The sequence below is a fragment of the Oxyura jamaicensis genome, chromosome 7, assembly GCF_011077185.1.
Source record: "Oxyura jamaicensis isolate SHBP4307 breed ruddy duck chromosome 7, BPBGC_Ojam_1.0, whole genome shotgun sequence".
NCBI classification, from domain to species: Eukaryota; Metazoa; Chordata; class Aves; order Anseriformes; family Anatidae; genus Oxyura; species Oxyura jamaicensis.
The window spans coordinates 38,166,341-38,189,702 of NC_048899.1; the positions used below are offsets into that span (position 1 = coordinate 38,166,341).

At 41.5% G+C, this 23,362-nt stretch overlaps 1 protein-coding gene across 6 annotated transcripts; it reads right to left on the minus strand.

Moving 5' to 3' along the window:
• Window positions 1-169: 169 nt before the first annotated feature.
• PRPF40A (pre-mRNA processing factor 40 homolog A) lies at window positions 170-21,617 on the minus strand. 6 transcript variants are annotated; one of them, XM_035331815.1, is made up of 26 exons: window positions 21,176-21,617; window positions 20,280-20,417; window positions 17,291-17,371; window positions 16,823-16,853; window positions 16,610-16,632; window positions 15,348-15,449; window positions 15,136-15,246; window positions 14,575-14,695; window positions 13,291-13,315; window positions 12,521-12,820; window positions 12,028-12,136; window positions 11,063-11,127; window positions 10,259-10,423; window positions 8,638-8,746; window positions 8,293-8,443; window positions 7,909-8,042; window positions 7,510-7,624; window positions 7,260-7,363; window positions 6,972-7,088; window positions 6,341-6,478; window positions 6,127-6,222; window positions 5,315-5,401; window positions 5,129-5,225; window positions 4,976-5,037; window positions 3,586-3,720; window positions 170-2,170 (listed from the first exon to the last, which is right to left on the minus strand). In XM_035331815.1, the coding sequence occupies exons 1-26, from the start codon at window positions 21,539-21,541 to the stop codon at window positions 2,078-2,080; spliced, it is 3,075 nt and encodes a 1,024-aa protein (XP_035187706.1). In that variant the 5' UTR covers window positions 21,542-21,617; the 3' UTR covers window positions 170-2,077. The 6 variants fall into 6 exon arrangements, with proteins under 6 accessions (XP_035187706.1, XP_035187708.1, XP_035187707.1 ...); XM_035331817.1 differs by having other exon boundaries at window positions 15,348-15,425; window positions 21,176-21,616; XM_035331816.1 differs by having other exon boundaries at window positions 7,260-7,351; window positions 21,176-21,616.
• Between the last annotated feature and the right edge of the window lie 1,745 nt (window positions 21,618-23,362).

Consider the following 23,362-nt stretch of genomic DNA (forward strand, 5'->3'; position numbering starts at 1 on the left):
TTTCCTTATGTAAGTTCAGCAAATGCAAGGCAATAGCAAAATACTGTACACAAGTTCTGCGTTTGCAAACCATTATGACCAAATCCTAAATTAGTTCCCTTTGCATTTCCCCATCCTGGATCCAAATCAACGTAAAGCCAGTGTAAGACAACATTATCAGCTAACCTCATGTTCTAGAAATCAGTTGCGGTTTATTTTTTTCACTTGGGCACTATTCACACATTTCCATCTTAAAATATCAGTCCAGGGAAGTGAGCATACAAGGTTAATAAAATACATGGGTAAAGTCACTGCTGAGCACGTGCAGCCTGGGAGCACCAACTCCCCTCTCTGCTTCCATGCACGGGGAGCGGCCTGGAACCAAGCCCCTGCCAACATTTCAGGCTGCAGCTTCTGAGATTTGACACCAACACCTCACTGTATGCAAAGAATTACCACGACTCCTGCTGCCCAAACCCATCCATTTTTTTTAAGCGATGGGCAATGAGTGTGCAAAGAGCAATTAATGCTCTCAGCTGGAAAGCAGCAGTACCAAAATGGGCTCTGTACTGACCATCATCTACATACTAGATGATCTCGGTAAAAAAAAAGTTACCAGTTCCTGCTAAATAGCGCAGATCAGCTGTCTCCAGCATTTTGAATTTCACATGACTAATCTTAATCTCACATAGTATTCTTAAGAAGCCTGAATCACGTAACCACCCTAACAAGAACGCACGCTGTATGAATTGGACCTTTGGGGTTATTTTTGCACTAGTAACAGCTGTCATACATTAGGAAAAAATGCACTGAAAACAGGGCTAAACTCTAAATACAGCCTTCAAGTATTTTTGTGTGAGCAGACGTTGCTTAAATCCAAGAATGATAAGATAGTAATAATTTATCAGAGCTGTATACAGTATTTAAAACTAGAAATAAATACTAGTACACACTAGGAGACAAGGTTTAATAATTGATAAAAATGTACAAAAATATTCCAATCAACGGTTTCAGAATGTGTACCACAGCAGTCACTGCGTGTCGCTGGACAGGGCTGACAACTTTCCTAAAAGCAATCAAAAAGGAGACAGAGCTTTGGAGCTTAAGCTTCTTCCTTTTCCCTTTTCAAGGAAGGGTTTAGCACACACTGAGGTTCTAGACACCGATACTGCAGCTGCTACTGAAAACCTGGTGGTACATTCTTCAGCAGGATCTTAAGGCAACATATTGAAATCAATTTACAGGATTTTTACTTTATTAAAGATTTTCTTAGGGTGAAGATAAATGCTGAAACAGCTGCAGCTGTTCTGGATCAGGTTTTATGCTAATAAAGGGCAGCTGCGAGCAGCAGCACTCTCTGCTGGCACTGCACTGAAGCACCTCTTGCATTCCTATCAGCCACATCTGCATTTTATTTACCATAAACATTTGCTTGGACATGAGACTTAGACGTGAATCTCAGCCAGGACGTCAGGTCTTCTGCTTCACGTACATGCTCACAGTTGGTTTGGCCAGGAATGTAGTTCATAAAAGACCAATTTCAATATGATTATTTTTGCAGTACAGATGAAGAAATGGATTCATTACTCCCCTTTCACTGCCTTCCCCTTTCAAAAAACCAAATTCATAAGACAAATTAAGCCACAAGAAACTATATTAAAAATCTTTCTAAAAATGAAATTTTACCTGCCTACAGTGGCCAGGAAACAGCATTACTACCTTTCTAGGAAGGCCCGTACTTAGGAGATGCTTTGCTAGAAAGGTGCCAACACTTTCCTTAACCTGCAGACAAGATCCAGCGAGAACTGAAATGTCTTTCACCGTCTTGTTCCCTTCAAAGGGCTCTCTCCATGGCGAGCAGAACACCCATTCTGCCTAGCAGGTCAAGGACAGACATTCAACTTGTAACTCAGAATTTCGTTCACTTGTCTAGATTTGATGCCCATAGTAATAGTACTTGAATGTATTTACGTGGTAAGATTAAAACCCACTGGTATTCCAACAATGGAACTCAGGATATCAGAACCCACATCCTGAATCAGACATTGGTTTCTTTTATTATGCCACAATGTAAACATATTTGGTATAAATAATGTTCTCATTGATCTTCATCCAGTTGTTCCAAAAGAGTCCGCCTCTGTTTTTCCAGCTCCCCTTCGCTCAGCTCACTGCCTGAAGTGTCCCAGTTACCCTGCGGAGAGAAAAAGGTTAGTGGTAAGAGCGATTTATTTTCCACACCTTGTTCTCTGGCTGAGGCACAGCAGGGCTCCCCTGCTAGCCTCGCAAGGCATTAGGGAACGCTCTGCACGGAGGCTCCCAGCTGAAGCCCAGGCACATGCTCTCTGAGCACTAAGATCCCCCCGAACCTATCCTGCACGGCACACATCTGTCCGCAGTTGTTCCTGCACAGAGCTGAGCACTGGATTTTCCAGCAGGACTTTTCTACAGACACTTCTACCAATAAAATACATTCAAGAGCAGTGTTTCTTGTGTCGCCTGATGCCCGTAAGCACTGCAGGATTTAAGCCGTCTCCGCACGGTACCAGCGTGCTGCTCACAAGCCCCGTGAGCTGCTCGGCGCCTCTCTCGCAGGGCGTTCAGGCAGCAGCAGTCACAAGAGGCGGGAGGGAAAGAGGGAAGTTGCAAGCTAAGCTGAGGTCCTCCAGTAGACAGTGACCACTTAATCACACCTGAGTTCATGTTTGCATCCAGCCACGTAATTGGGTTTTTCAAAGGCATTCAGATGAGGCCAAAGCAGCTTATTTTAAGAGGATAATACGGAGAGCAGCCATCTGCCCTCCCGCCTCCCCCTGGGAGGCAGAGCACATGGGGCGCTATCCAGAAGGGCAGCGCCGTCAGCGCAATCCAGCTAACCAGAGGGAGGCAAGTGATTCCCACAAAGACACCCAATGCCGATTCCTCCCCCCTCCATTTTTTTTTTTCCATTAGAACATGTTTGCACGTCTTTGAAAACACTGTCCTGAACACCTTCCAAAACCAGTCACATGCAGAACCACCAGAGCAAAGAGCAAGATCACTACAAGCACACTGCCGTATGGTTTTCCAGCTTGAGAAGTGCAAGAATTTAGATTTTCTTCCAGTATCAGGCTACCACCACCCCGCACAGCAACTGCTACCTGAAACAGTGACAAGAGGACTAAAGTTTTAGAATGGAAGCCCCGCAGTCAGTCAGATCTTTACCCAGCTGTGCTGCTCATTTTCCTTTGAGATCAATTTGGCAAATTGGATGGAAAAAAAGAAAGGCAGTCTAACCATAAACAGCACTTTGTCACAGTACGGACTACGCTTCAGGACGGTCTATAAAATAACGTGCCTCATTCACACTTCACGTCACCAGCAACGAACAGCATTTAGCCAAATAATTTCACACATCAATAACTGAACACTAAGTGAGGGCACAGAGTCTGCATGGTTCAGCTCTGGTTGAACGTTCGGTCCTTTTATATATGGAATTGGAACATAAATAAAGCTTTAGCACCTTACTTAAGGTAAATCCTTTATCAACCTATAACCTTGCATACTACAGCAACCCAGTGATACATAAAGCCCAAAGGCATTACATAAGAAGGAAATAAGAAAGCTTACAGAATCTTTTCCAGGTCGTTTTTTAGTCGGAGATTTATGTTTTGATTCAGATCTTTGTCTAGCTCTATCCTTTTCACTTTCTCTCTCTCTTTCTTTTTTGTCTTTTTCTCGTTCAATATCTGATTCTGGTGAATCCTTTGTAAACAAAGGGAAAATATTAAGTATTAATATTAACTGTGTTAGATACCAGTTTACAGAATACCAACACTTCGGAGAAGTCTGACTTCATTTTAATATAGGCCATATCAGAAAGAAACTGCTTGAAGCGGTTACTAATTTAACACATCCTATTAACCAGGGCAGAAACAAATAATTTCAAATCACATTACTAAAGTGATTTGAAAAGAAAAGGAGAGAGTCTTAAAAAAAACACCACCATTTACAGTTTTCAGTGCATGCTAAGACAGGGCACGCTGGGTGCCATACAACACACCTCTTCTATACACCAATGCCATTCATTCAACAAGATTTTTTCCTGCTCCAGCAGGGGATTGGACTAGATGATCTTTCAAGGTCCCTTCCAATTCCTAACATTCTGCATTTCGGTGATCTCTGGAAAGGGTGAAGGCTGGTCAACGTTTTTTTTCTGCTAACACAGTTGCTTTGCCGTATTTGACTGCTTTAATGCTGCTGGGCTTTTACTGGACTGAGGGATTAGGTGCTGCAACTGTGCTTTCATTCGGTTTCATCCCCGTGTTACTAAGGTTATGTGACCCTGCCGGTGCTATGACCCTTTAGCACTAACATGTTACTCAACGCCTAACAGTCAGTATCCCCACTCTTTGTGGATGCTGCCTATTGAAGGGCACAGCCAACTGCTCGGAAGTTACAGAAACAAAAGAACAGATCAGCTTCGAAAAGCTTTGCAGCAACGAGTCCACTGCTTTCTCTACCCAACACCAAAAATATTCTTTGGCCTCAACTGATACAGAGTGAATGAAAAGCTTTTTCTGCACTTTAGGTCCTTTTGATGCTCCAGCACATTTGATGTCAGAGCTTCTAACCCAACCCCGATACTCAAGCAGACAAAAGGAACGATGCTTAGCATAAGGCAAAGGCAAAGATGGCAGGGATTCTATAGAGCGCTCCACAGTAAAAGCCGAGACTTGCCATGATGATAAACAACAATCAGCAGGCTACTAGTAAGTCCTTCACGCTCCCTTGATTAGTTGTAGTTAACCAGTTAACCCCCCCAAATCTGGGGGTCTTTAGTAGTTTAATATTAACGTGTATGTAACAAAGTTGCTGTTATACCAATACCCTGTCTGACCTCATGGAGTGCTTACTATAAAGACAGCTGGGTGATTAAATACCTAAAAAAGGATTGCTAAAACCATAAGGTGTCAGGTTGTCCCTTAAACTAGCTCAAAAAAAACTTAGCTGCACTTACAGACTTGTGTCTTCTCTTCTTGCTCTTTTTCTTGTGTTTTTTTGACTTCTTGTAACTTCTCTCTGCAAGCGCATATGGAGAAAAAAATTGGTAAGATTACAATTACCCAGTGGTAACAGAGCAACACTCATTTTAAAGAAAAAAATCTCATACCAGATTCTGCACTGGAAGAACGCTCAGAAACAGATCTAGATTCTGACCGCTGCCTTTTTTTCTTTGAATGACTATCATCATCCTCAGACTCTGAGCCCTTGATACAAAAATTGTGATTAGCAAGAAGACGGCATTCCAAACAATTAATTACAGGAGCAGATTTTAATACATCATGAAACGCCTTACCGAACGGGAGCGAGACCGCTTCCTGTGATGTTTTTTAGACTTTTTAGAATGTTTCTTGTTCTTTGAATGATGGTGCTGACACTCATGCTAGAGTACACGAAAAGGCAAATGTTAGAATTCATCTCCAGGGCACAGCAAGGAACTAATGACATCTCCATCATGCACAAGGCACCTATCGCTAGTAGTAATTAAAGATAATCAAGTATTTTTTGTGTCAAAAAATTATATACCACTACCAGTACTGCCATGTTAGAGTTGTAGTAACAAGTGTTTAGGAGCAAGGACAGAGAGCTAGCTTCAGGCACGGATGCACACAGCTCCTGTTACCTGCATCCTTGTTTCAATGCATCCAACTACTTGTTCAAGTTGGCCTACAATATACTGCACACCTTGCTCTGCAAGATTTGAAATTCTGAAATTAAGCCATTTTAAAGTCTCTTAAGCTCCAGAAATTGAAACAAAAGCTATGAAGTGTATGTGTTTCAGATTCCTATCTCACACTGTCTAGAAAAAGACGACACCTTTTTCAACAAGACTAACTTAGCTACAGTTAAAGCAGAAACCAAAAACCACAGTAAATGTTGATTTTAGTTAACTTTGGAAAATTCTTGCAGGGAAGCAGATTAAATGAACAAGTACATATCAGATAATTACAACATGCTTCTTCAGTGCCTCACTTTCAAAATGAGGTTGTATTACCCATCCTTTTGGGAAATACAGAACATCTGTCTCTTAAATTATGCGGGAAGGGAGACAATCAGGTAAGATTTTTTTTGGTATATTCTCTAATCAGGAAAATATAAAGTAATTACCTCTAGTACATGCATGAAGTCTTTAAATATTCTTTTTCTTTCGGACTCTAGAGTGATGTCTTCAAATGCTGGTTCTTTCACAAATCGATCTCTGATCTGTAAGAAGAACAGCAATGAAATACTAATACGAAAGATGGCCATCCAGAATTTTTTGCATACAACAGCCTGTTAAATAGCTATGAAAGTCTTTCCAAATCTAAGTGACAATACATACATCTTCCCAGACAGCATCCAATTCAATTGGAGGAGTAGCTTGTTTCAGCATACTCTTGAAGGCAGACTCTTTCCGCTTCATTTTACGAGCTTCTTCTTTTTCCCTCTCTCTTTCACGGGCTTCTGCCTTTTCTAGCAGCTATATTAAATTAAAGTTGAGATTATTTGAAAAATATCAAAATAGAAGATTAATAATTCCATCTCATGCAGTTTTTGGAAAGCCCAATGACAGCTTACCTTTTGAGTTTTTTGTCATTTGCACCTACCCACTACTTTAAAGCATGCAAGTGTTTTTCAAAGAACATAAAATATATTTAATACCTGATGCAAGCCAGACCAACAGAAATGCATGAAAATCCCTCAACAAGAAAAGTTACAAATAAGCACGGTAACATTACTGAATTCCTACTGCAGCATTTCACTTTTCTCAAGATGAAATGCTTATGGTTTCGGGTAAAAATCCACTTCTTCAATCTTTATTTTGGAACGGTTACAGGTTAAGTGGCTCTAAAACACAGCCTCTTAAATATTGTGACAGTAGTCATAAGAATACAGTGAAAATAAGTGCCAATTCTTATTTTAGAGGGATTTTTTATTATAATTTTGGAGCATTCCTATATATTAATACTTACGCTATTGAAAGCCAGCTTGATATTTCCTGCATCTAAAGTTGTAGCTCTTTTAGTTGAGCTGATGACCGTGACAAAGTCTTCAAAGGAAGTGTTCACTTCAACCACAAATCCTTTATCCTGTTAAAACAATTCCTTTGCATCAGGCATGTAAGGAATTCTCACATTAGTGGTGATATACACGACATTAACGCAACGTAAAATCCTACCTCCCGGTAGCAAAGATTTCACTTGAAAGAGGTATTTGGCATTAGAGGAGAAACAGCATAATGGGGAGCTTTCCCCTCTCACCTTTAAGATGTCTTTTATTATCTTCTTTTCATCATGGTAACGTGCTTTTAAGTCTTCAACATAGAACTTGAAAAGATCAAGTGCTGTTGATCCTGATGAAAAAACTAAATAAGTCAAAAGCTAGCTCTAATAAAAGAGCTGCATTTTTTAAAAAATTTAGAAAACATACAAACAACCCTGCTTTACTCTGCCCCAAGATTAAGAGCTTCACACCTTACTTTTTACAGGGTTGGAAGGAAAGTATTCTTACCAGGTTGACCAAGCATATTAGTGAATCTGATGTCAGAGCTTATGGTTGGGTACAACTCCATCCAAGAGGACATTGAATGTAATTGTCCATGCTCATGAAGTTCATCTAAAAATATCTACAAAATACAAGTGAATTGGAATTTCATCATCACTTATCATACTTCCGACTTTGCTAAGAGCTGAAATGAATACTCCTGATAACACGGTATTCCCTATTCACTAAATTTTTATTTTTCCATATTCTTGCAGTTTCTGGCAAACCGATTTATTACATCACAAAGTGGTGCAACTCTGATATTCGATTCATTATCTGTACCATTAGCCTATCCTAGGAAATAAGAAAACACGGAGTCTCTAATCTGTATGACGTGTCTAGGACAGAAAAATGAAGTCCACCAACCTGAAAAGATTCTCTATTTTTACGCTGCCGCCTTCTTTCTCTAAGCAAGCTTTTCTGTTTTTCTTCTTCCTCCTCTTTTTCCAGTGCCCTGATATGCTCTTCAAAACAGATCAGCGCATCTTCCTTATCCATATCTAGCAACAGGTAACAACAGAGCATTTAGAGTAAAAACTAAGTACTGCTACTTACTAACTTACTTACAATTTTTACTCTTAATGGAGTGAGGTGAAAATTCATTGACCACTGAAATATATTAAAGACCTGTGCAGCAGCAAAACCACCAACCCTCTGTGCAAGAGGAAGCCTTAGCCAGGAACCCTCACTGCTAAAGAGGGATCCATTCCCTCCCCTCATCCAGAAGAAACGCGCAGACTTTTTACATACTCTGAAGTTCCTCGTCTTCTGCAAACGTAGGATTGTCCATCAGATACTGCTGAGCCTCTGACCAAGTAGTGCAGTAAGTGACATTAGCCATGTTATCTAGTATGTTCTTTAAAGCTTCCCAATTCCTCTTTCGCAACTGTTTGGCTTGTTCCTGAGGAGAAAATGTAGTAATGCAACAATGCTCATTTGGTTCCCAGTCTCTTTCCTACAAATTCCTCCCCTTCTGTTTGCATGTTGACTGTCCCTGAACTACGCACAGATTTGCGCTGCTTGCAAGATTTCTTTAACAAGGGGTATAAACTAATTTACTGGTAAGTCAAAAAACAGAACAGGTACAAAAGTTACCTTCTCTTTCTTAGACAGAAAAAACAAGACATCCTCATAAATTTCAAGACGATCACGCTCAGATATTGCATTCCAGACTTCCATCTCCCCAAACATTTGTTCAGCTTTTCTATATAAAGAAAGAAAAAGCATACAACAATTTACTGGTGAATACTAATTGAACATGTCCCACTGTCTTGCAATAACATCAGCTACATTATAGGCAGTAATGCTTTTGTACAACATCTCCGTAATTTCTCTCTTGGACAAATTCTGTGGCAGCTTTCTCTCCCTCTTACAAACAGCAAAAACAGTTGAGAATTAATATTCCTCTCCATGAAGTCCAGGTTCACCTACAATTCTATTAAGCACCCTGTGAAATCAGCTGAAGAAAATTTTCAATGGCAGGCTTACTAGACACACCTCCCTTTGGGCAGTTGCGACGTCTTTCTTTTTTCTTTCCTATTTGTGAACTAGACAGAGAATAAAGTTGCACTGTCCTTTAGATCCAGTAATGTTACACAACAGCTATCAGATTTAACCCTTAAAACAGAACATGATAAATAAAATCAAATTAAAACAAAAAAAGAACCCGAGTTTTAAAAGGGATAGTACAAAAAGCCACACAACTACTGATTTTTGTAGGCGGGAAGTTACCTATAATTACTCGTTGTCTGCATTGACCTAGAATCTTTACCACCTAGAAAACCACAGACAATGTTAAGTCGTAGTGGTGGATAAACTCAAACTTCACACAACTGTTTCTCAACACTTCATCAAATCTTTCTGGAGAGAAAGAAGCCTTACCAGTCCACATGCCTACTACCTGAAACCAACCATCAGTATTGTGAATTAAATTGTGCTGTCAGAATCAATCCAAACAAATGAAAGCAATTTTTAAAGATAAGCTAGGCTTCAAGCACAGAAGGGACTGTTCACGTGCTTACCATCACACGTTTAACGAAGTTATCACAGCTTTACGCTCAGACCACATTCCAACAGACTCCAGATTCAGTATGCATAAATGCAGGATGCTGACTCACCCATCTTACACCAAGTTGCTTGGTGTCAGTGCTCACAAGTACTTGATACGGTACTCAGAGAGAAGAAAAAAATCGGAGTCTGGCCAATTTGTCAACTGAGATTTTAAATTTGACTGAACTTTGATAACACGGATTTCTGGCAGGCTTGGTATTTACTATGGGCTTAATAACCGGACAGGTCTATCACACTTCTATTTTAACACTTGGGATGTTGGCCCCAGACATGCCAAAATTTGACAGCATTTGCACAGTATCACATTCCACGAACAAGTTACCAGACTTTCTCTGCTGTTAATGGCAGATGTAACAGAACATCTCCCAGTGTCACCATTCACCTTTACTTATTTGAAATTCAACCGTATGTGCTGAATCAGCATACCACTCTTGTGTTACCTCTTCTTTCTTTCCTGCCTATTTTGCCTGACTTCAATACATTCTGTGAAAATGAGAAGAGTTGTTTTCCCATAAATATTTTACTTACAGGCTTTTCAAGGCTGAGCAAATGCAAAGGCTAGCATTACCAAGAGCAAGCCAGGAACATTTAAGGATAAACTTGCCAAGTTAGCAAAGGTCAGAACTTCATTTAAGATTGATCTTACTTGTATCTTGTTGTGGATGTCATCTTTTCATGGTTTTCAAGAAAACGCTGGAAGGATTCTTTAGCTTCTTTGTATTTTGATCTTGCTTCTTCTTTTTCTTCTTTTTCTGTTTGAACTTTGTAAGCATTAAAGGCTTGCTTTTTTTCACTCAACTTTGCCAAAGCACTTTGTATTAAAAAACAAACAAACAAAAAACCAACATGAATTACAGAAAAGCAAATTAAATTAGAAAGAACAAAACTGAGGAGTCAAAACATAAAACATCTGAACAATCCAGATCTTTGAGACAGTTATATTTAATCTATATGGCCAGACATCACCCTGTCTCTCCTTCAAGAGAAATGAACTATCATTTAAAAAGGAAAGTAGTAAGAACGAGAAGTTATAAATAAAAGCAGTTACGAATAAAGCAAACTACTATCCTATTTTCAGGTTGTGTTTACACATTTCAATATTATTTTTATAATTGTTATGAACCAGTTTTTCTGCCAATGTTTATGGGAGTCATCCATTTCAAAAAGTAACCTAGAAAGTCTTCAGCTCCAGTAAAATCGTTCCTTTGTTCTCAAGCAATTAATTTACATTGACTAAAGTACAACTGTCAATTGCCTCATCTTTCACAAATCAAAAATTAAACCCAGGACTTGTGCTTTACATAGCAAAGGAACAGCATTCCTTGACAATGGCGTATGTTTACAAACAGACAAGTATGTATTAAACCAACCAAAAAGTTACACCAGTCAAGTCAAACTACATCAAATAATACTTGTATAGAAATGTAATGAGAAAAGAATCAAGCAGTACCTGTATCGGGGATCATTAATGATCATTTTCATAGCTTGCTCCCAAGATGCATTAGATGGTACTCTCTGTCAAGACATTACATCATTACTTTGGCACCAATTTCTAACAATGAGATCTTCCTTAAAAAAATCCTTAGAAAGAAAAGCACTACATGTTTTGGGGGTTAAGAAAACATTCTTTGTTACAAAACTTTAACAGTTTATTAACAGTCAACTTGAGAAATGGAACTAGATTCCTTGGTATTATCGCTATTCCTTCAAAAAATTCTCCTGGAAATTTTTCTCATTTGAGAAAACACAGATTGTATACACTGAGGGAAAACCAAAGTGAATCTCATTTTACTCTCAGTTCACCTCCATCTTTAAAAAAAAGAAAAGATGATAAAAATTCAAGATTTAGATGATCAGACAACACTTTTATTAGGAATGTACCTCACGGTCAGTCAAAAATACTGGTAACCGTAACTTCAACAAACATTTAAATATTGTTAAAATTACAACTTCATTAAAAATGTTAAATCAGACTAGCTCATGGGAACGCTCCACACCTAACCTAACAGTTTGTTGATCAATATGGATCTCTAAACTGTCTCTGAAACACCTGGTGAAGGTATCCATCAGATCATTCACCATTCCAGTCTGAATTCTGGACACACACCAGACTGTTAGTTTGCATGATAGTGTGGGATTATGTATAAGGAAGAAAGGAAAAAAGCTGACCTGAGAGCCCTGATGAAAATCCTACATCTGGCTCCTCACCCAAAGTGCTTCTGAAAAAGGCTTAACCTGTACACTGCTTTCACTGTATTTCTCTTCCCACATTTCTTGTCTAGCATGTAAGTCCTCTTTCACAACAGTGAGAGACTTTACAAAAAAAAAACAAACACAAAAGCCCTCTAGCTATATCTAGCAGCTGGAGCTTTTGTAGTTCTATAAAGCATTACGAATAGTAGCTGACTGAAATACCTTTTCTTTTAGGAGTTCTTTAAATGCTTGCTTTGCTTCTTCCTTTGTATTCCACGTATAGGTTTTTTTAACTGGCTGTGCATCATCGTCATCTTTCTTTGAAGCAGCACTATAGACAAAAATGAATGATTTTAGTATTTAAGCAAATTTTTTCTAAGTTAAAGTCACTGAAGAGTCATACAGGGTAAATGTATAATGTTACCACCAGAGAACTCTTCAAGCTATTGAAAATTTACTAACTGTGAGCCACAAACAGTTCTCCAGTAGCTTTAGGGGAAGGCTGGCAAGAGGGCATTAGATTTTAAAAATAAATTTAACACTTCTTCCTCTTTCTTATTCATTCTTCACTGCTGCCATTGAGATTCATGCTCATGTTTCACTGAAGAAAGAGCTAGCTGTCAAAGAAGCCTGGCCACCTAGAACTGGAGATAAACCAAATCTGACGAGAAATACAGAAGTTCAGAAACCCTAAATCCTATATAATTTTACTTACTCTGCTGAACCCTCTTGCTTGGAAGAATCGTCTGCTGCATTAGCTGCAGTTTCTGCACTCTGTTCCTGTGCAGCAGGTGCAGAAGTCGCTTGCTGTCCCTGTTCCTCTGCTGTGGCTGTGGCAGTACTCTCATTTTCTGTCGCAGAAGCTGCAGCAGTTTCTCCTTCAGAGGCTGTTGTTGCTGCAGTAGTGGCAGTGGTGGCAGCTGCTGCGGTTTCGGCAGCAGTTGTGGCTGCGGTGGTTGCGTTTGCTGCTTCTCCTGCAGCAGATGCTGTTGCAGTTGACTCTTCAGGCTTGGTGCTGCAGGTATCAAAAATGGCAAGTCACATTTAAGCACTGGAGAGCTTAACAGTTTAGGGAAAACAGTAGCTTAAAGAACTTAAAGTAGGAAGGGAGAGGTTTAAGTCAAGTTACCAATATTTTATCTCAGAATAGTACAAAATAATCAGCTCTGAGATAGAAAGGCTTCAAGGAAACTATGCATATATGTATTATATCATAAGATAATATCAAAGAACAGCTTGGGTTGGAATGGACCTTGAAGATCACCCAATTCCAACCCCCTGCTATAGGTAGGGGTGCCAGCCACTAGATCAGGTTGCCCAGGGCCTTGTCTAACCTGACCCTGAACACCTCCAGGGACGGGGCAGCCACATTCTCTGGGTAACCTGTCCATGCAAGGACCGTGTTTAAGATTCAAGGACTAAATTCTACTTTTAAGAAGGCAGCCTAACATAAAACACAACACTAGTAATACACTAAAAACATACCTGTTTTCTTCTGCTTTAATCATTGCTAGAGGAGAAGAAAAAAACAAAACAAAATACAGCTTTAAAAAAGACATTTACGTATGGTAAAAAGTCACTGTTAGCATGACTTAATAAAAGCACAGCTTTAAATATCTTCATTACCATTGTCCTTTGAAGACTGAAATCAGTTACAACTGAAACAGAATTTAGAAAACCCACTAAATTAAGATTAGGGTATATGAAAGGGATTTCTTCAATTTAAAGTAATTATTTCAACTTCAGACTATTTTAAAGAACAGAATGTCAAGCTTATTGAAACAGATCTTTCCTTCTTTCATATTCAAACAATCACTAATGCTTATTAATTGTAGTATTCTATATATTTGTTTCATAAACAGCTGATTTTGTAGTTTTTCATCAAGATCTTATTTCCCTCACTATACCAAACAAAACTGTTCTAAAAGTGAAGAACAAGAGCACATCATCGTGTTTTTAAAAGAAGAGACAACGTTCTGCATCCCTCCCCTCCTGTTTTTACAACAGAGCAGAACAATACAAACATACTAATATTTTTTTGCCACAACAGTTTCTCATAATATTTTTTGAGAGAAATTAACAGGAAATAATTACCTAAGCAAAGCCTGGCACACAGTTTTGGCTTTCAGTAGACACTCTGCTTTCAGTATAAAACATATTACTATTTTTAAAATTCTTCCAAGACACCAAAACAAAACGCAATTCCTACTCGATTATAAGCTATACAGTATTACAGAAGTCCAGCACCCTTTTATCCTGTTTTCCCAAGTCAATGAGGATTACTACGGTGGCTCCTCTGCTTCTTGTCTTCCCTCACAAACCTGAGCCCGTTAAATTCTACCAAAAGTTCCCACATTTCCAAAGAATTGGTGGCTAAGAGTGAAATCATACAACAGACTCAAATGAAGCATTACCTAATGTAACGAGAACACGCACATCACCCTGAACAAGCCAGCACGTTACATCCTAATTCAGTTCCGGGTTAAGGACACGAGGGGGAGCTTCTGCTGCTGCACTACAGAAGTGGCAAGGACTAAGGGTATTACAGAAAACTGGGTGGCAATGAGGTAGAAAAAGCAAAGAAAACAAGAATGCTCCATAGAAATCACAGATTGCACTAACTCTATTGCATACAGCTAATTCCAGTCGTTTTTATTTCTAGCGGAAGTGTAACTCCTATGCTCTGACAATGATCTTCTGCCATAATTCATGCATGTGCACAGCTTGCAGCCCTCTGTCACCCTCCTTACTCAACTTTATTGACATTACCTTCAAGATCTTCAAGTTCTTTGGGTTTTGCCCAGCGCGATTCCTTTGTTTGGGAATTATAGTAGTATGGCTTTCCAGAATCAGATTTGTACTCTTTCCAGGGACACTTTGACAACAATTGCTAACGGAGAAAAAAAAATATAAAATCAAGTTTCCAGTAGTATTTTATATTTAGAAGACTGCTAGAAGTGAGCCATAAGCACTAAGCCAAGAAATCATTTAAGGATCGACAAATACAAGGCATCTACCTGCCAAGGAAAATCCTCCCTAGTGATGGAAACACATCACTTGTCTGAACATTGAAGAATGCCACCTTTTTGATTGGGAAAAATTACATATAAATTGAGGAGAACTGTTTTAGTTTTGTCCATTTTGCAGCTTTAAGTTCCACCAATATAAGGAATGGAATATAAACATATTTGCAACATTTCTACTTTTAGGAGTTGGCTCCCACTGATAAAAATCTGTTGGCGCACCTATCCTGCATGTCAGTCACATAGTAAGTTCTTGCCTTCACGCACACTCACACAATACAGTAATTTTCCTTTGAATTTAGTTTACCTCAGCTGGTGTTTTGAGATCATCTGGCTTCTCCCACGTAGACTGCTTTGTTTCAGTATTATAGTAGTATGTTCTTCCATCAGGTGATTTGTGTTCTGTCCACGTAGATTTCTAGGAAATTTGAATATAACATTAACGATGAACAATAATTGATGACCGAGATGCTACCAAAAGCCACTAAAAAGTACAATACAAGTGGAAAGCAGATAAACCTGTTTAGAGTGCTCTTCATTAACAGAACTGTTGGTTGTGGCGGTTTGCTGAGCTGCGCAAACTACAGGATGTGTTGTCTGAGGGCGAAACAAAACAGAGCTCTGAAAAGACATTCTGGTTACTATTTGTTTTTCATTTGAATGTGCATATTAAAAATAGTAAATAATTCAGCAGCAAAGAAAACGCAGCAAAATAAAATCTGAACACAGTTAAGTTGGTGTTGTTTTCAAGAATCGAGTTTGCGCTAAGCTATTAAGTCTCCCACCGCCCTCCCCTTCAGCATTCCAAAGCAGCCAATTGCCATCAGAAAGGAAAAGATAATGTGATCAGACCCTAGCAACTTCAAGTAATAACCCCAAAGCATGCCATGTTTTCAAAACTAAGAAAAACTTCCTTCAAGGAAATCCGACTTCAAGAGTTTAATGTGAACTCAGGAGCACCTTCATGCTTTTCAACAACAGCTTACATAAACTTACTGAAATCAGAGGTGGCAGAACTCAGCTTTAGCTGAAATCTGTTCTGAAAATCTGCCATTTCAGTTACTGAGTGTGGCTGAGAAGACACAACCCTTTCACAGGTCAATTGCACAGAATGCACGTCTCAGAAATAAAAGGACAACTGATACTCGCTCATATGCATCTAAAAACTGATATTCATTTAATAATGACACTAGGTAAAAATCGGCTTATAAACAGCTTGTGTAACAGAAGGGGGACTTAACAAGGAAAAAAGTAGGAACAACTTTCACTCTTCTTCTGTACAAAGCCACAGCTGTACCCTGAATAACTGCCTAGCCTGACACTGGCAGGCTTAAAACTGAAAAGAGGCAGCTTTAAAGTAACATGGGTATTTTTGACCTATCTGAACAGCAAGTGAGTTATATCCTAGACACCTAAAAAATTCAAAATAAACTGCCCTGCATACTAGAAGAACTAGACAAAGATTAATTTCAAAGCTCAAAAATTCATGGAAATAACAAGAAAAGCAGACCTTCTACTTAATTTCGAGCTCAATTCTTTTAAATAAAACTACTACTGTCACATAAAACATTTTGAAAACCTTGGCAAAGCAGAAGAAATGCATTTGAAGCTATTAATTTTAACATTAACTACCAATTGATAATCTAATGAAGCCTTAAATCACAGATAGGCCAGCAAGCTCCATAAATGGAGGACAAAAACAAAGTTTTAAATCTGTAAAGCCATGTTTGTGCAACATCACGCTTCTACCAAAGACTTCTAGAATTTTGATTTTCACCTACCTGAGTTCCAGGTGGCGTTACACCTAAGAAAACAATCAAAAAAGGCTGGTTACATTCTTTTTCCTAGGTAAAAACACAAACTTAAAGAAAAATAATTTCTCTGGGAATCAGTGACAGTTAAATTATGTTTTATGGAAGTGTGGTTTTTTTTGGGGGTACTTCATCTAATTTTGGTGAAATACTTTGAAATAGTAAGAAAGAGCTTATACTTACCTACTTGCGCGTCCATGCTGTTCACCCCTGGCTGTAGAAACAATCAGCAGATATTTAAGCACCAAGTACAATTGTAATTAGATCAATAAATGCAGTACTTATCCAAACAAGTGTGCGTCCAGCAGCAAAATGCTCTGATGTCTTAAATATGGATTCCTAGCTTCCCATCACCCACACAGTTATTACTGTTGACTTGAATTAGGAACATCAAGCTACTTCTCAGAAAGGCAATATACAAAATAAGGTACACCAGGGGTCTCTCCTGCCATTATCCCAATAACTGTCTTTATCCCCCAAATAAATTATCTCCTACATAAAGCTTCATCTTTATCTCCTACATAAAGCTTCATCGCAATTAGCGATAGCTTTTCCACAGTCCAGCTGAAGAAACCAAAGACATAGCCATGCTAAACAAGAACAGCTGACACAGAGACATTTTTAAATTCAATAAAGTGAAATTAAACTCACCGGAACTGTAGGCTGCATAGCAGCTTGGGACATGTGAGACATCATCATTCCAGGCATTACCGACTGCATCATTCCAGGCATCTACAATTGAACAGTACTTCAGATATACTTTATATTTTAAACATTAAATATGCCGCCTCTCATCTTTGTTTTAAAATAATTACATGATACTTGTTTTAATACAAATGAACCTTCTAAGCATTTGGAAGCAAAAAGTAAGTTACATCTGTAGAATCCTGATTCCCTTCTGATTCCTACAAAAACTTACATTAGGAGTAACGCATCTCAGTTATTCTGAAGTCTGATACGTAATACTAACAAATACCACTACAACAAAAGAACAGCAGCAAATGATGAGGTATGTAATCTACTTGATAAGCTATTGCTGAAATTGTAACTTAGAGCAGGAAAAATAAAGGTTGGGAAAAAATTCTGCAAAATTCCAAGGCCACGTGGAATTAATTAAACATAGGAAAAGTAAACTCAGAGTCTAAGATTAGTTCTGCTCACAATTTTTTTTTGCAACTTTCAACCTGTCTCCCTTTTCCCTCACCTCTGCAAACAGAAGAAACACTTTACAGGAACACTAGAATAATGAATTTCTGCAAATAACTTCAAGATGAAGAGCTATTAAATTTAAACATCAAAAACCCTAAGTAATTTCTGAACTCTTTTTAAAGACCTGGACAAAAATCTTCATGTAGACATACAGTATTAAACTACGTACAACGTGAACTCAGCAATGGGGATAAACACCATACCACAGCAAGGGAAAGTTTGAGTCTAGCCTTGTATCTGAGTTTGTTGGGTTATCTGATGGGATACAAAACACAGAACTGCTACTCAGATAAGCTAGTCTCAAGGGATGGTCATGCAGAAGTTACACACTGAACTGATACGCTGGAAAGCTGATAATGCTTTTGTTTAATATTTTGTATGTTTCCCATTATTATTTTTACCAGTCCTGCCTTCTAAGAATTGCTAAACTGTTAATAAAGTGGCAAAAGGAACAAAATATATAATTGAGGTATTGCCAACACCATTTTTTGGCCACCGATCTAGAAGTCAACCCCCTTCAACCTTCCAGTTGTGCCCCTTTACCTTTATTGTCCTTGGCAGGCTGGCCAAGAGACCCCATCCCCCTGTATCTTCAGGGAGCACCAGGTTACCACTCTCCTCATCTTGCATCTCGTGGGAAAAGAGGGCATGTGGTAGGGCTACTGCTCCACCCTCAATCCACAAGGTTTTCTTGGGAGGGTGAGGGAGGAAGGAAAGACTGGAAGGCGGTCCCTCCTATTCCTCGCCATCCTGTAGAAGCAGGAGAAGAAAGCGCTCTTGCCCCACTGCTACTTCCAACTAAGGGGGCTCTGAGAGCATCAAGCTTCTTAAAAGCCCTGGCCCAGGTCCTGCAGAAACCCCGAGCACTGCTCTGTTTCTGTGTGACACTAACACACAAAGTTTTAAAAAAAAAATTAAAAATCTGTTGGGAAGGTGACCCTACTCATTTCCAAAAGGCCTTCCTTCCTCTGCCTGGTGCTGAGAGGAGGCCACACTACTGCTGCTATTACCTATGCAAGGAGACACTTGTCCTACAGGGGTTCACCTCAGAAAGGAAAGCTAGGAAAACACCTCATCCTGCAAAGTTTCCCCGATAACCTCCAATAAGTGCTGGAAGAAAGTGGTTATCACCCAAGGAAACAAGCCAACACGAGCTGACACTTCCACCCATCTGGCATGAGGGTATCACCACCCCATCCCATCCTCAAGGCTGCAAGATAATTAAGCCTCTAATCCCTTCTCGGCCATGCCATTTATCTTTAGCTTTTCAGTCTGCACCTACCAAAGATTCCTCAGCTCTCTATCTACGTTGCTCACTAAAATATTAGACACCGAGATGGGTAAGAACGTTACACACACATTACATGGGTAAGAATAGTGGAAGAGAAGTAAACAAACCAAAACAGCTGTTAAGCAGAGGAAGAAAACACAATTGCTATTTAAGTTTTTGACAAACACACACAGAAGCTCACACTAGTAGCTATCATACTAAGAGCCAAGTCCTCCTCACCTTTTAAAACTGGATTAACTTTGAAGATCTAACAGGCTGCAAAACCATGCTGAAGAGTCCTCTCAGGCTCAGTGCATCAGTGGAAAAAAAAGCACATTCTCTATCCAAGGTACTGCAAAGGAGCACAACGAGCGGCCAGGATGTCCTTGCGGGCTCTTCTTGAAGCATTAACCATTCATGACAACCCCTCACCAGGCTACTTGATAACCCTCAGTTCCTACTTAGGCAAACCACTACCACCAGCAGTATTAGTGCAGCACTTCTTACATGCAGAAAGAGAACTGCTTCTTAATCGGAAACCACACAGGGAAGGATTTCTCATTATTTAAAATAAAGCCTTAAATGTGCAAAAAGCACAGCTATGATTCTGGCTACTCTACCTGTCAACCCAGTTTCACACCGGTCAAAGTTTATTTTCCAACTGCACATTCCACTAGCAACAACAGCATATTACACGTCACTCCCTAGGTTTCTGGAAGGAATTCTGCAAAAACTCAAGTTGTAAATATTTTTCCCTGCAATTTTTGGCTACCTGGACAGAGCAGATAGCCAAGAATGAAAGAAACATGAAATCCTCTAACTTTTCTACTGCCGAGAAGAACCAACACTTTTCAATTCTGACACGTACTAAGATGTGACCTTACTTCTCCAAAATCCATGCAAAACCAGCAGCTTTTTATTCAAATTATAGGTTCATACCTACACCTATTAATGCTTAAACAGCCAAATGAAGAACATCGATTATCTACTATAATGAGAAGAGTTTCTGCACATTACACGTGGATAGGAATTGTGGCATAAGACACCCTGAACAATTAATTAACCTTTGCACTTGCAAGCTGTCATATGAGACTTACCTACACACGGGGATGACCTGACATCGTTATGGGAAGAAAGAAAAAGACACTAAAAATGCGTTACCTGCCCCATCGGCGGTCCTCCCATGGGAGGCATCATCTGAGGCATCATACCATGCGGAACCGGTGGCATATTCGGTGGCCTCTGCCCCATGGGGTGCATCCCCATGGGCGGGTAATGTGGCATCCCTGGGTGTCCCATCTGAAAGGCAGCAACAAAGGAAATACAATGAGCGTGAGGCCAACAACCCACAAAAGCACTCAGAACAAAGAGAGGCTGAACGCTGGACTCAAAGTTATTTAATCAATTTTAACTCGATACTGTGTAACAGTAATGACAGTAAGCATTTGATCTTCCAGGTCCTCTAGAGTCAGGAATATTAGAACAAATAAAGCTTCAAAACCAACATCCAAATGAAAACTCCACAGTCTTTCTCAAGCCACCTTATGGCTTGTCACAGCAAAGCATACTGAACTTGGGTTTGTAACTATTTATCCATGCTCTTCTGCACAACTACGAGTGAGTTTGCTCATCGTGCAAAGCTACACGATTTCCTTTCACTCCTCATATCCTCGTCTGAAAGAGACTTTACAATGAACGTGATCACCATCTCATTATTTTCTTAAACAACTGAACTCTGTTGCTCTTGCAATGCCTGGTATGGTCACACTGCAAGAACAAAAGTGGCTACAGGTGACAGATGTCATTTTTAAAACAATTCTCAAACACGTTGTTGTGGCCACAAGTATTGGTTTTAGGAGTGCTTTAGGAGCCTCACCGTGAAGGAACTTCCTCGCAGAGCACACAGCCCAGCCTCACACCACAGCTCTGCAGGTAGATGCTCCAGTTCACTACAGAATCACCACCTGAAGGTGCCATTTCAGAGCAGCAGCAGCCCACCCCCCTTCCCCCAGCCACCCCCCCGCCCGGTTCCCTGCGCGTCCCCGCCCCTCACTCACCATGAGCGAGCCGCGGTCGACGGCGCCGGGCCGCATGGCGGGGCTCAGCAGGCTGCCCCCGCCGCACCTGCCCAGGAGCCGCCCGCGCAGCGGCTGCCGCGACGAGGGCCCGAAGGGCATCAGGGGCTCGGGCTCGCCGCGGGGCGGGAGCAGCGGCGCCAGCAGGCTGACTGGCTTCCCCGCCGGCCAATCGGGGCGGCCCGCCAGCCGGCTGCCCTTCGGCGATTGGTCGGCGGCGGCGGCGGCCACGGGCCGGACGGCGTCCCCCGGAGTCAGCTGCATGAGGGGGGGCGGCTTGGGCAGCGAGAAGGGCAGCGGCTGAGGGGAGGCCGCGGCAGCCGCCGCCGCGGAGTCGCCGCCCGACATGTCCCGGCCGGGAGCGGCTCCCCCGAGGACCGGGCGGAGAGGGAAGAGGCGAGGCGAGGCGGGAGCGGCCCCTTGGCGGCGGGGGGGGGCTGCGGCCGGGCCGGGCCGAGCGAAGGCGGCAGCGGCGGGGCCGGGCCCCGGAGCGGAGCGGGCGCGGGGGAAGCTGCGGCGGGGCCGAGCCCGGGGAACGCCGGGAAACTGGTCACGTGGGCCCGGGGCGGGCCACCAGGAGCTGGGTGGTACCACAGTGCCTGGGGAGGGGGGGAACAGCGCCGCGCGTGCAATGCTTCCCGCCTGAGCGAGCAGGGAGGGGGCGGGCGATCCTCCCCCTGCGCCAGGCGGTAGATGGAACGCGCCGACCCGAAGGCTTGCGCGCGTCCGTCCCCCCCCCGCGTCACGGCGCGTTGGTACGGGCTGAGGCGGGGGTGCGCGCGCGCGCGCGGCAGGGCGGCTGCGGGTCCCCCCGCCCTGGGCGGGAAGTGGTTGGCGCCCGCTGGGCCGGCGGGACCCGGCCTGAGGCGGGGGGCGGGGGCGTCCCGGCTGTCGGGCATCTTTTGGGGCAGATTTGTATGAAATTGCAGGGTTTTGTGCTTCCTGGGAGCCCCGGCCTGCGGCCTCCAGCGAGGGCCGGTGCCGGAAGCCCTGAGAGAAAGGGGAGGGGGAAAAAGGAGAGCTGAAAGTTCGTCTGGTGTAGAAATCCACCACAGCTCTAACTGAAATTGAGCGTAACCTCGGCTTTCAATAAAGTGTTACAACACGAAGCTGTGTGCTCGTTGTGTGGTACATACACACGTTTTTAAAGTAATGCGTCTACTGAAAGTGGTTGGCATGAGGAATAGAGTTGTTACATCTAGGTAAAGCTTGCCCAGTATGTGTAAACCCTCTCAATTACGTACATTTACAGGGAGCACCAGCTGTTCCTGAGTATCTGTAATTTAAAATGCAGTTGAGCTCCATATAACTCCTGTAGTTTGTTAAAATCAGTTGTGAATGTGGCCTATAGTGGTGTTTGGGGTGTCTTTTTTTTGGGGGGGAGGGGGGGGGCACAACACGTTGGATACCATAAATGTAATAACTTCTAGGTGTGAAAGTACTCTCACAGGTGCCCTCCTGTCATGTAACAAGTCTGCTCAGCGGTGGTCTTCAGTTCCATGCCAGGATTAATAGGATTTGTGCAAGATGGGATCCAACAAAGATCCAAAATCTATGTGGGCCTGCAACAAGATCTTACCGCTGCCGTGGTATTCTTTTGGCAGAGCACATTTGTTGATAGAAAATGTTTCTAGTTCTGCCAGTGGCTTTCCTCATCATCTAATGTGCCTGTGAAGTCAATTATCTCTTAATAATTAAGATTCCATGTAGGTGTTGTATGAAATGCACAGATTATCACCTGTGCAACGCGCTCCAGGTGATCCTGCTTGGCAGGGAGGTGATCCTCAGAGGTCCCTTCCAACCTCAGATACTCTGGTTATAAATCCCTGTAAATACGACATGCTATATCCATGCTGAAAGAATACACCTCAAGTTTCACTGGGCTTGGGTGAGAGCATCCAATTAAGAGTTCTCATCTAAGTAAGGTACTAAATTCCCAGCCGGTTGTCCCGTGGGAGCTGAATGCTGTCTGCTGTGCTGCGTGCGAAGGGAACAGAACAGTGTGTGGCTCTGCCAGATTACTGGAGGAAAGCATTATCTTGACACTTTCAGCTGGCTTTTTTAGGTTTATTATAAAACAGTTAACGATACTAAGCCTGGTTTTGGGTTCCTGTTTGAAAGATAGAAACAAACACATCGGGCAAGTGGTATTTGAGCCACACACCTTGC

Bases quoted from the DNA above. Each gene is read 5' to 3' on its own strand.
- PRPF40A (XM_035331815.1), bottom strand. From the start codon at position 21,541: ATGTCGGGCGGCGACTCCGCGGCGGCGGCTGCCGCGGCCTCCCCTCAG. The intron at 15,450-16,609 runs GTAGGTGAAAAT...ATGTCTTTTCAG, and splicing joins TAACGCCACCTGGAACTCAG to AGCTCTGTTTTGTTTCGCCC. The intron at 5,038-5,128 runs GTATGAGATTTT...ATGCGCTTGCAG, and splicing joins TTCTTCCAGTGCAGAATCTG to AGAGAAGTTACAAGAAGTCA.